This window comes from Chiloscyllium plagiosum, unplaced genomic scaffold, assembly GCF_037043375.1.
Source record: "Chiloscyllium plagiosum isolate Xiang-an unplaced genomic scaffold, Cpla_swu_hap1 HiC_scaffold_31, whole genome shotgun sequence".
NCBI lineage: Eukaryota > Metazoa > Chordata > Chondrichthyes > Orectolobiformes > Hemiscylliidae > Chiloscyllium > Chiloscyllium plagiosum.
Genome location: NW_028270169.1, coordinates 18,523,799 through 18,534,597, shown reverse-complemented (window position 1 = coordinate 18,534,597; position 10,799 = coordinate 18,523,799). Strand labels below are relative to the sequence as shown.

The 10,799-nt window shown below is 42.7% G+C and overlaps 1 protein-coding gene across 1 annotated transcript in view; it reads right to left on the bottom strand.

Moving 5' to 3' along the window:
- heatr6 (HEAT repeat containing 6) overlaps positions 1 to 10,799 on the bottom strand; it is a 71,990-nt gene that overhangs the window by 16,224 nt on the left and 44,967 nt on the right. Inside the window, exons 12-14 of the mRNA XM_087977304.1 lie at positions 3,081 to 3,442; positions 1,451 to 1,573; positions 655 to 741 (exon numbers count right to left, since the gene is read on the bottom strand). Coding sequence (XP_087833430.1) covers positions 655 to 741; positions 1,451 to 1,573; positions 3,081 to 3,442 — 572 coding nt within the window. The remainder of the gene's footprint in view (positions 1 to 654; positions 742 to 1,450; positions 1,574 to 3,080; positions 3,443 to 10,799) is intronic.

Below are 10,799 nucleotides of genomic sequence, written 5' to 3'. Positions count from 1 at the left end.
AACCCACCCATTCCCCTACATTTACCCCTTTACCTAACACTACAGGCAATTTAGCCTGGCCAATTCACCTGACATGCACATCTTTGGACTGTGGGAGGAAACCGGAGCACCCGGAGGAAACCCACGCAGACACGGGGAGAATGTGCAAACTCCACACAGTCAGTCAGTCGCCTGAGTCGGGAATTGAACCCAGGTCTCTGAGATAGCCCTGGACAGGCAGTAATTGGCAGAAGCAGATTAGAGAAAGGAAATTCATCCAGAAAACCCAACACTGATGAGTATCGAACTGACAGAACCAATCTTGTGGGGAGGATCAGGATCAGCCCTGCAACCATCTCTGAATAATGTGTTAATCCTGACAGCCTGGATCCCATGGACCTTCACCCATTAACAGAAATCAGTAATAATTAAGGAGACAACAGGTCCAGAAAACCCATGCTGTGGGATAGCACTACCATAAATAAAAAACAAAGTTATTTAATAAAAATACATATTAACTGATTCCAATTTCTTCTAATTCTGTTAAAGTGTCACAGCAAATTATGAAGACAAATTGACAACAGCAACTCAAAGAGCAGCAAATTATATCAATTATTAAATAAGCACTTATCCACAGCAATAACTGAATCAGTGAGAGAAAAGATAATAGCATACCTGGCTGACAAGCACTCTGTCACTGAAGGGTGTGGGAGAGTCCAGCTTATGTTGCTGGACAATCCCTGAGCCTATCTCCTCCAGCAGCTGAAAAAAAAACACAACATTTATCAGAGTTGTATGTTCCCGTAAGACAGGATTAGATGTTTGGATATGGTCCTTGCTGCAGAAGGAGTTGCAGTCTGATGGAGACAGGATCAGAGAGAAACAGTTGGGGACACACAGAAAAAAAAAAAGAGTATGTAGTGTCCCTCCAAATCCCTTTTACACTTTAATTTACTCTGAAATCCTGATGGCGACAATTCACTATTTGTCTGCAGTTAATAAGCAGTGGTCATTTTCTAACGCTTCTCCGTGGTGTTCCTCGACAATTTGTCTTGATAACTGGCAAATGAAAATGAACCAGCTCCCCAGCAGTTTGCAATGGGCAGGCACATTGCATAAATTCGCAGTTTCTTTGTGCAAAGAGGCCACAAAAGGTTTAATGTTGGAAACACAAACTTGGAGTGGGCACATGTTTTTGTGATGTATGACCAGTAAATACCTAAAACTAATGCCTGCTTCTGAAAAGAAAAGTGACACAACCCTTGTGGCATCCTCAGAGATATACGAGGGAAAAACAGTGCCTTTTGTTTTAAAGCTGTTTCTCTTTGGGTTTCTGCCAAAAATGGCAGCTATAGACAGGGAGAACTCCTACAGAAATTCCAGGCAAGGGAGTTTTATTTCCTAACTCCATCACCCCAATGAAAAGCACCCAAAACAAAAACGGCAAACCTGATTTTAGTGTTCTCCTTACCCTGGCTCCATGCAGTTGAATAGATGGATCTGGCTCCTCCATACATTTACACGCTACTTCTCCCAACTCCAGCAAGTTGGCCTGTGCCATTGTGAAATATCCTTTAACAAGCAACGCCAATACCTAGAGGACACATAATTGAGGAGAAAATAGTCAAATGTCATTTGTACTTCCACCTTCCTTTAGAGAGGGCAGAGTGCACTCAGTAAAACGTACGAAACAATAAAGGTTGTGTTACAAAAACAAATTGCTAGAGAAACTCAGCTGATCTGGCAGCATCTGTGCCGATAGAAACAGAGTTAACATTTCACATCCAGTGAACCTTCTCCAGAACTGATAGCACCCAGGAGAAAAAAAATTGGTATTCTTCTTGATGACAGGAGGTGGGGTGAAAAGGAATGAGCTGATAGGTAGAGACAGAGCCCACACAGAGAGAGACAGAGACACAGAGACAGAGACACAGAGACAGAGACACAGAGACAGAGACAGAGACACAGAGACAGAGACAGAGACACAGAGACACAGAGACACAGAGACAGAGACACAGAGACACAGAGACACAGAGAAAAACGGGGGGGTGGGGGGGGAGTTAGGCGGAGAAAGGGTTTGCTGATAATAACCCAGGGAAGAAGAAAAGTTAGATAGGTAATACTAGGGAGTAGGACAGGGTGGAAATGGGTTGCCTGTTCTGAAAACAACTTTTGTTACGTGAGGATGTAAGGGGTGGGAGTGGGTAAAAGACACGGAAGGAGGTTTCAGTATCTAAAATTATTGAACATGATATTGAACCCTGAAGGCTGCAAGGTCCCCAAGTGGAAAATGAGATGCTGTTCTTCCAGCTCGTGCTGAACATTGCCGATGCACTGCAGCAGGCCCAAGACAGAGACATTGGCCAAGGAACATGATGGTGCTTTGAAGTGGCAGGCAACTGGAAACTCAGGGTTACTTTTAGACTGGGTTACTTTAGGTCTGCGCAGTAGCATTTTAGGCTCTACTGCCAAAAATGTTTCGAGCGATTACTAATGTTTGATGGAAATATTACCCAGTGCCAAAATACTTGTTCTCTTAAAATGAAGTAATGTGACTGAAATCATCAATTTTCAGCCACAGAGTGGAACAGGTTAACAGAACAGCTTCATTCAACTCCACAGAGTAGGACTTTTTACAAATTAGGAAATTCAAGGTAATGAATAGTTCCATCTCAATGTTTCACCCCACCCTCCCACACCTAACTGGAGAATAAATGGTCACAGTCCTGATATTTTGTGTAGGTACTAAATATATTGGCAGGCAGATTGTTTGCACTTTGAACTTTAACCTTAGGATAGCTACAGCAATGAAGTGCACAATTATTAATCTTGAAAGACTGAAATGCAGCCTCCTCAAAACTCCAGCATGAATGAGGTATCAAGATAGCCTCGGAGAACTCCAATTTGGGAAATCTCATCATACAGAAGTGCCAGTGAAAGCAGATCTTTAGTCTTTCCTTTCAGCAGAAAGTCTGTGAGCCAGAGGGGCTGTTGCAAGGAAAATAGGAGAAAGTAAGCAAAGACTAAACATGCAATAAATACTTTAGATTTAAAAATAAAAGTCAGTTTTATTTGCAATGAGCCAAGAGGTAAGACCACACCTGTAGTGCTTCTACTCGCACTGGAGAGGGCTCATATGTGCTGTTTGCTGCCCCTGTACTGGCATCACTGTCTGAATATGGCTCCTGTTTTGGTAATGTGATGATGGAAATGCACAACTGAATCAACCAGCAGAGCTCAAACAGTGGACTTTCTGAGTTCTCCTTTTCTCCATCACGGGTTCCTGTTTGTTGGGGTTTTCTCCAAGACTCTAAGTCGCTGAGGCGGTGGGGTGTTCCTGAGCCACTGTTAGAGAGGCCTGACGAGCTAGGCTGCTGTAAGAGCAGCTGTACCTCAGGTAGTGGGGCCTGCACGGAAATGATCGCTCCCAGTAAAGTCAGGCTGCACACACGCACATTGACATCTGAAGTTTAAAGAAATAAAAAGGCACGTTAAGCCATTGGGATTTAAAATAGTGATTTCAAATCAGTTTTCTCAAAATTTGAGTAAGAATCAAGATTAATGCCTGACTGTAGAACTGAAAATGCCTGATATATAAATAATAATTTGGTCAGTGTCAATTCCATGATGGTTTGGCACTAATGTTAAGTTGTGGTCGATGATAGACCAGTGGATAAAGGAACATCTTAGTGGTGCATTGATCCATCCAGACCAGGTAGGTTTCTCACACTCCTCAGAATTCACCAGCACTAACACAGTCTGGATTTTTTTTAAAACAAGTGGAATATTTAGCCAGGTTTGACACTGTTCAACATTAGAATCATTAGATGGGGGGGGATCTAGCACATAACCACACTAGTTTGTGGGGTTTTGCCCCCACAGTCAATGCTAGGTTGAAGGTGGGGTTGCAACATTTGGTGTCTCTGCACCTATATCAAGAAGGACCGAAAACAAAAAGAAAAACCCAACTGGATTCTCAGTCTAATCACTGACCAGAGACTGAAAAAGAAAACATGCAGGAAAGCACAAAGGCATCTATGAAAAACTCCCTCACAATAGTACAAAACATATGAAAGATGGACAGGAAGATAAAATAATGAAAATAACTAAAACTGGCTGCCAGATTTCAGCAGTCAGTTACAAGGCAGGGTTGGTAGAGATAGCTCTGGGAGAGATCACCTAACCATTATTTCAAGCAGAGAATGGTACAGAACTGGATGTAGTTTTGCTCGCTGAGCTGGAAGGATTGTTTTCAGATGTTTCCACACCATACTAGGTAACATCATCAGTGAGCCTCTGGATGAAGCACTAGTGGTATGGCCCACTTTCTATTTATGGGTTTCAGCTTCCTTGGCTTGGTGATGTCATAGAGATGTACAGCATGGAAACAGCCCCTTCAGTCCAACTCATCCATGCCGACCAGATATCCCAACCCAATCTAGTCCCACCTGCCAGCACCTGACCCATATACCACCAAACCCTTCCTATTCACATACCCATCCAGATGCCTTTTAAATGTTGCAATTACACTAGCCTCCACCACTTCCTCAGCAACCCATTGCACACACGCACCACTCTCTGCATGAAAAATTTGCCCCTTAAGTCTCTTTTACATCTTTCCCCTCTCACCCTAAATCTATGCCCTCTAGTTTTAGACTCAGAACCCAAGGGAAAAGACCTTGTCTATTTACCCTATCCACACCCCTTACGATTTTATAAACCTCTATAAGGTCACCCCTCAGCCTCCGATGCTCCAGGGAAAACAGCCCCAGCCTATTCAACCTCTCCCTATAGCTCAAATCCTTCAACAATCTTGCCAATCTTTTCTGAATCTTTTCAAGTTTCACAATATCCTTCTGATAGGAAGGAGACCAGAATTGCACACAATGTTCCAAAAGTGATCTAACCAATGTCCTGTACAGCCGCAACATGACCTCCCAACTCCTGCACTCAATACTCTGACCAATAAAGGAAAGCATACCAAATGCCTTCTTCACTATCCTATCTACATGCAACTCTACTTTCAAGGAGCTATGAACCTTCACTCCAAGGTCTCTTTGTTCAGCAACATCCCTCGGATCTTACCATTAAGTGTATAAGTCCTGCTAAGATTTGCTTTCCCAAAATGCAGCATCTTGCATTTATCCAAATTAAACTCCATCTGCTCCTCCTCAGCCCATTGGCCCATCTGATCCAGATCCCATTGTAATCGGAGGTAACCCTCTTTGCTGTCCACTACACCTCCAATTTTGGTGTCATCTGCAAACTTACTAACTGTACCTCTCATGCTGGCATCCAAATCATTTATGTAAATGATGAAAAGTAGTGGACCCAGCACAGATCCTCGTGGCACTCCACTGGTCACAGGCCTCCACCACCACCCTCTGTCTTCTACCTTTGAGCCAGTTCTGTATCCAAATGGCGAGTTCTCCCTGTATTCCATGAGATCTAACCTTACTAATCAGTCTCCCATGGAGAACCTTGTCGCACACCTTACTGAAGTTCATATGGATCACACCTACTACTCTGCCCTCATCAATCCTCTTTGTTACTTTTTTTTAAAAATAAAAATCTATTTTTTCTTAATAAAAATATATTAAAATATTATTACAACAAATACAAAACAATGCAATTCAAAACAGTACAAAAATAGTACAAAACTAAACCCAAGTAATAAAAAACATTCCCCAGCCCACCCTCCTATACAAATGTATAAACATATATAGAGAAGTATAAAATTTAAAAAAAACCTAAACTAACTATTTAACTAACGAAATAAATACCTAACAACAAACAAATAAATAGTAATAACTCAGCCCAGCCAAACAAAACACTCATACATTCAAAGTTCCTCCTCCCTGGATATTGGACTCATGAAACACAATCGTTACGGCTATATAAAAGCCCTTGTTAGTGTGGCAGATAAATCTGTGTCCTGGTATTTCAAAAAGGGTTGCCATGTCTTGTAAAAATTCTCAGTTTTGTGGTGTACCATATTTGTGAGAAAATCCAGGGGAATATGTTCCATAACAATCTTCCGCCAACCCGACAGGCCCGGGGGGTTTTCTGATATCCAACCTAGCAAGATATTCTTCCTTGCACAGAATGTAAGAATATTGAAAAGTTTTGCCTTATGCGAGTCTGCAGGAAATACAATGGGTAGGCCCAAAAGGTGTCCACCCCACACCTAAATTCCTCTCCATTGCACCCACCACAGTGCTCCAAAAATTTTTGAAGCCTGTCACAAGACCAAAGACAATGGGTAAGAGTACCCATGCAAACCTTGCACTTGGGACATGCTGAAGATACCCCTGGTTTAAATTTTGACAAACAGTCTGGGGCTAAGTGGACCCTGTGGAGAATCTTCAACTATAAAGCATGGGTCCTATTGCAAATTGATATCTTCCTTGCATTCTCCCAAATATCCTCCCAAGCCTCTGAAGAAACTTCAACACCCAGCTCTCTTTCCCACATCTTGCAGAGTCGATCAGACTCATCTGAGGTGGCACCCCCCAACTGGTGATATAGAGTACTGACAGAGAGTGTACTCTTAGCCCTTAGTACCCCTCTTTCTATGTCAGATTTGTAGGGATCAGTCAAAAGTGTGGTCTTTCTTTGAATAAAATCCCTAACGTGAAAAAAATGAAGGAGGTCTCTATTAGGTAACTCGTACTTCCGTACTAACTGATCAAAGGACATCCTTACATCTCCCTCAAATAAATCACCCATGCAAGATATACCCCTAACTGCCCAACGTTTAAATCCTGAATCTATCATACCTGGTTGAAAACTCGGCATACCCACTAAAGGTGTAAACAAAGATGTTTTGCCAATATTACCTTCCCTCTGCCAAATTGCCCTCCATGCTTTAGCAGTATTGATGACTATTGGGTTATGGCAATATTCCCTAACTGTCCTCACCTTGTCCAAAAACATCAAACTGGTAAGGGGGCACCTTGCCTGGGAGACTTCGATATCTAGCCATATTGAAAAAGAGTCCCCACAAACCCAATCACTTACGTAGGTCAAAAGTGAGCTTAATTGGTAACTTTTAATGTCCGGAAGGTCTACTGCCCCCAATCTGTGAGGCAACTGCAGTTTGGCTAATTTAATGAGGGGCCGTTTACGGTGCCAGATAAAGGAGCTGAACCAACTGTTCAGTCTCCTGAGTGTTTGTTTATTGAAAATCAGGGGGAGCATCCGTATAGGGTATAGCAAACGAGGGAGAATATTCATCTTAATAAGCGCTATCTGAACCAACCATGAGACTGGAAGTGCCTCCCATCTTTGGAGATCTTGTTTAATGTTTTCAAAGAATTGAGTAAAATTGGCTTTGAACAGCCAATTCAGAACTGGAATAATGAATATGCCCAAATACACAAAACCTTTTTAGAATTACATGTTAGGTTCCCAGACCCTTCCCTAATCGCTGTAATGGTTTGTGGGGCACTTCTCTTTCTGGCAAGGTATGCTAAGCATTTGCCTGGCTTGTCACCATGCTTGTATAACTTTGCAAAAGCCAGCTCCTTCTTTGCCGTCTGCGTGAGCACGGAATTTAGTGTAGACTGCAGTGCCGTAGTCCTCTGTAGTTTGACCAATGAGTGTCTGTTAAAATAGGCCTTCTCGGCTGCCTTCGACCGTGCTTCAAGGAGACGTTGCTTCTCATCCTTCTGCCGCTTCCTACGTGTAGAATATGAAATAACGAACTCTCTGGCATAAGCTTTGGCAGTTTTCCAGAGAACAGATGAGCTATCAACCGAGCCTATGTTGATGTCTAGGAATGCCCGAAATTCCCTAGAGAAATACTCCACAACTTGCTGTCCATGAGAATAAAGGGGTCCATTCGCCAGTACCTGGAATCCACTGTAACATCCTTAATTTTAACCATGAGGTACAGTGGAGCATGATCAGAGATGGCAATATTACCAATCGTACAGGATGCCACCAGATCCAGGGTTACCGCAGGGGTCAGAAAAAAAAATCAATCCTCATGTGACATCTATGCGGATTGGAGAAAAACGTGAAATCCCTACCTGTAGGGTGGAGACACCTCCAGACGTCCACCAACCCTAATTCCCCACACAAACCCAATAACTTTTAGTTTGTGCAGAGGGTATCGAGGGATCTTTAGGCAACCTGTCTACTGTGGGGTCCATGAGGAAGTTAAAATCTCCCCCTATAATGATGGGTCGAGACTTGAGACTTATTAGTTTAGAAAAAGAAGCATTTACCAAGAATTTAAGAGGATGAGCTGGGGGACAATAAACATTTAAAATGCCATATTCTTCTCCATTTATCAAGGCTTTAAGAATTACAAACCTCCCGTATGTGTCTTTAACACATTCCAACAATTTAAATGAGAGATTTTTCCTTACCAATATAGCCACTCCTCTACTTCTGGTATTAAATGATGAAAAATAAACTCGGTCAAAGCCATTCTGCTGTAATTTCAGATGCTCCTTGTCATCCAAATGTGTCTCCTGTAACAAAGCAATATCCACCCTCTCCTTTCTAAGACTCAAGAGTACCTTCTTCCTCTTAATTGGTGAGTGACTTCCCTTGATATTCCAGGTACACCATTTAATCAAATCATTAGCCATAATCTTCTGCAATTACATTTAAATTCCAGAGAGGAGGAACCCGAACCACAAATTGCTGAGCCTTAGTGTCGCATGGTCCACCAAATATAAAAACTACATAAACTAAAACCACTGCATTTAACAAACATACAAAATTATTAAAAATAAAAAACAACAAAAACCAGAAAACAAACCAACATATAAAGCGCCAATAGCGCTGAGTAGGGGAACTCACTCCCTGCCCGGAGGGGGCAACTACCCGTCCCGAACTGCCCATAAATAGGCATCTAACCATCTCAACCACCTTCACTTCTCCCAGCTAGAGCTGCATCACAAGCACAAGCTAAAAAGAATAAACACCCCAAAGAATATCAATATGAATAAAAAAACATTCTTTTATAAAAAAAAAGGGAAATAAATACCCCACCCATCCTTTGGTATGTCCTAACTTAGAAATTTAAAACATACATCTTAACCACCGCCAGATATAGTTTGAACCAAATTATTATCAATAGAGGAAAAAAAAAGGGGAAAAACAAAGTTCCAACCGGATTTCCTCCATTTCTTTTACAGAATGATAAATGCATACCCAAGCAACAATATATATACATCCTACAATTGTTTAAATTAGGTTAGTTTGTCCACAAAGTCTCTTGCCTTCTCCAATGTGTCAAAGAGATGCATGGATCCATCCAAGGTGATCCAAAGCACTGACGGATATCTCGGGGTATTGAATCCCAAACTCCTTCAGTCTTCTCTTGACACCATCATACAATTTTCGTTTCTGGATCACCGCCGGTGAAAAGTCCTGAAAAAATATGATCTTAGACCCTCGTAAATTAGGGCCTTTGGATCCTTCTCCTTGTGTCTGGAAGCCTCCATGACTCTCTCCTTATCCCGGTAATGATGGAACCACACCAGGAAAGGACAAGGGCGTTGACCCAGACCCGACCTCCGTGCTGCGACCCGGTGAGCCCTCTCTATCTTCAATCCTGTCATGCCAGTCTCCAAGTCAAGGAAATTTGGAGGCCAATCTTCAACAAATTCCGCAGGCCGCTCACCTTCCTTACCCTCAGGCAGACCGATGATCTGAATGTTTTTTCTCGTGCCCCTGTTTTCAAGATCATCCACTTGGTCATGCAAATTACGAACCTGCGTCTTCAGGGCTTGGATCTCTTCCTTGAATGAACTGGCATTAACTTCCACCACTGTGACCCTGTGCTCCACCTCATCCGTCCTCTTCTCCAGGTCTCCCAGCTGCTGCTCATGCTTCTGCAGCATGAGAGCGACTGGAGCCAGCTTCTCTTCAATCTGTTTCCCCAACATCTCGCGGATTTCGAGAGCTGGTTCACCAGGTCCTGGAGAGTAATTGGCTCAGAGGCTGCTGCAGGCTGAGCTGCAGGCCCGGCCTCAGATGCTCCTCCTCCCTTTTTAGGCATTTCTGGACAGCTGAAAATACAGGTAAGTCAATTTTTAAATGTTTCTTGGGGCTCCACAATCTTTCCAACGCCCCAAGAAATCCTGATGACCTGGGTTGGGTGGTTTAAAGAACCGTCCTGCTCCTGCTGCGAAGCGAAGCTCTGCAGTCTGATCTTCTCAGATCGCTGCCATCCTAGATCCCCACTTTGTTACTTCTTTAAAAAAAACTCAATCAAGTTTGTGAGATATGATTTCCCACGCACAAAGCAATGTTGACTGTCCCTAATCAGTCCTTGCCTTTCCAAATACATGTACATCCCGTCCCTCAGAAATCCCTCTAACAACTTGCCCAACACCGACATCAGGCTCACTGATCTATAGCTCCCTGGCTTGTCCTTAACACCTTTCTTAAGTAGTTAGCCAACCAGTTAGCACCATGTTAGCCGACCTCCAGCCTTCCAGCACCTCACCTGTAACTATCGATGATACAAATATCCCAGCAAGAAGCCCAGCAATCACTTCCCCAGCTTCCCACAGAGTTTTCAGGTACACCTGATCAGGTCCTGGGGATTTATCCACCTTTACCCGTTTCAAGACATCCAGCATTTCCTTCTCTGTGATATGGATATTTTTCAAGATGTCACCATTTATTTCCATACATTTTATATCTTCCATGTCCTTTTTCACAGTAAACACTGATGCAAATACTCGTTTAATATTTCCCCCATTTTCTGCTGCTCCACACAAAGGCTGCCTTGCTGATCTTTGAAGGGTCCTATTCTCTCCCTAGTTATCCTTTTGTCCTTAATGTATTTGTAAAAA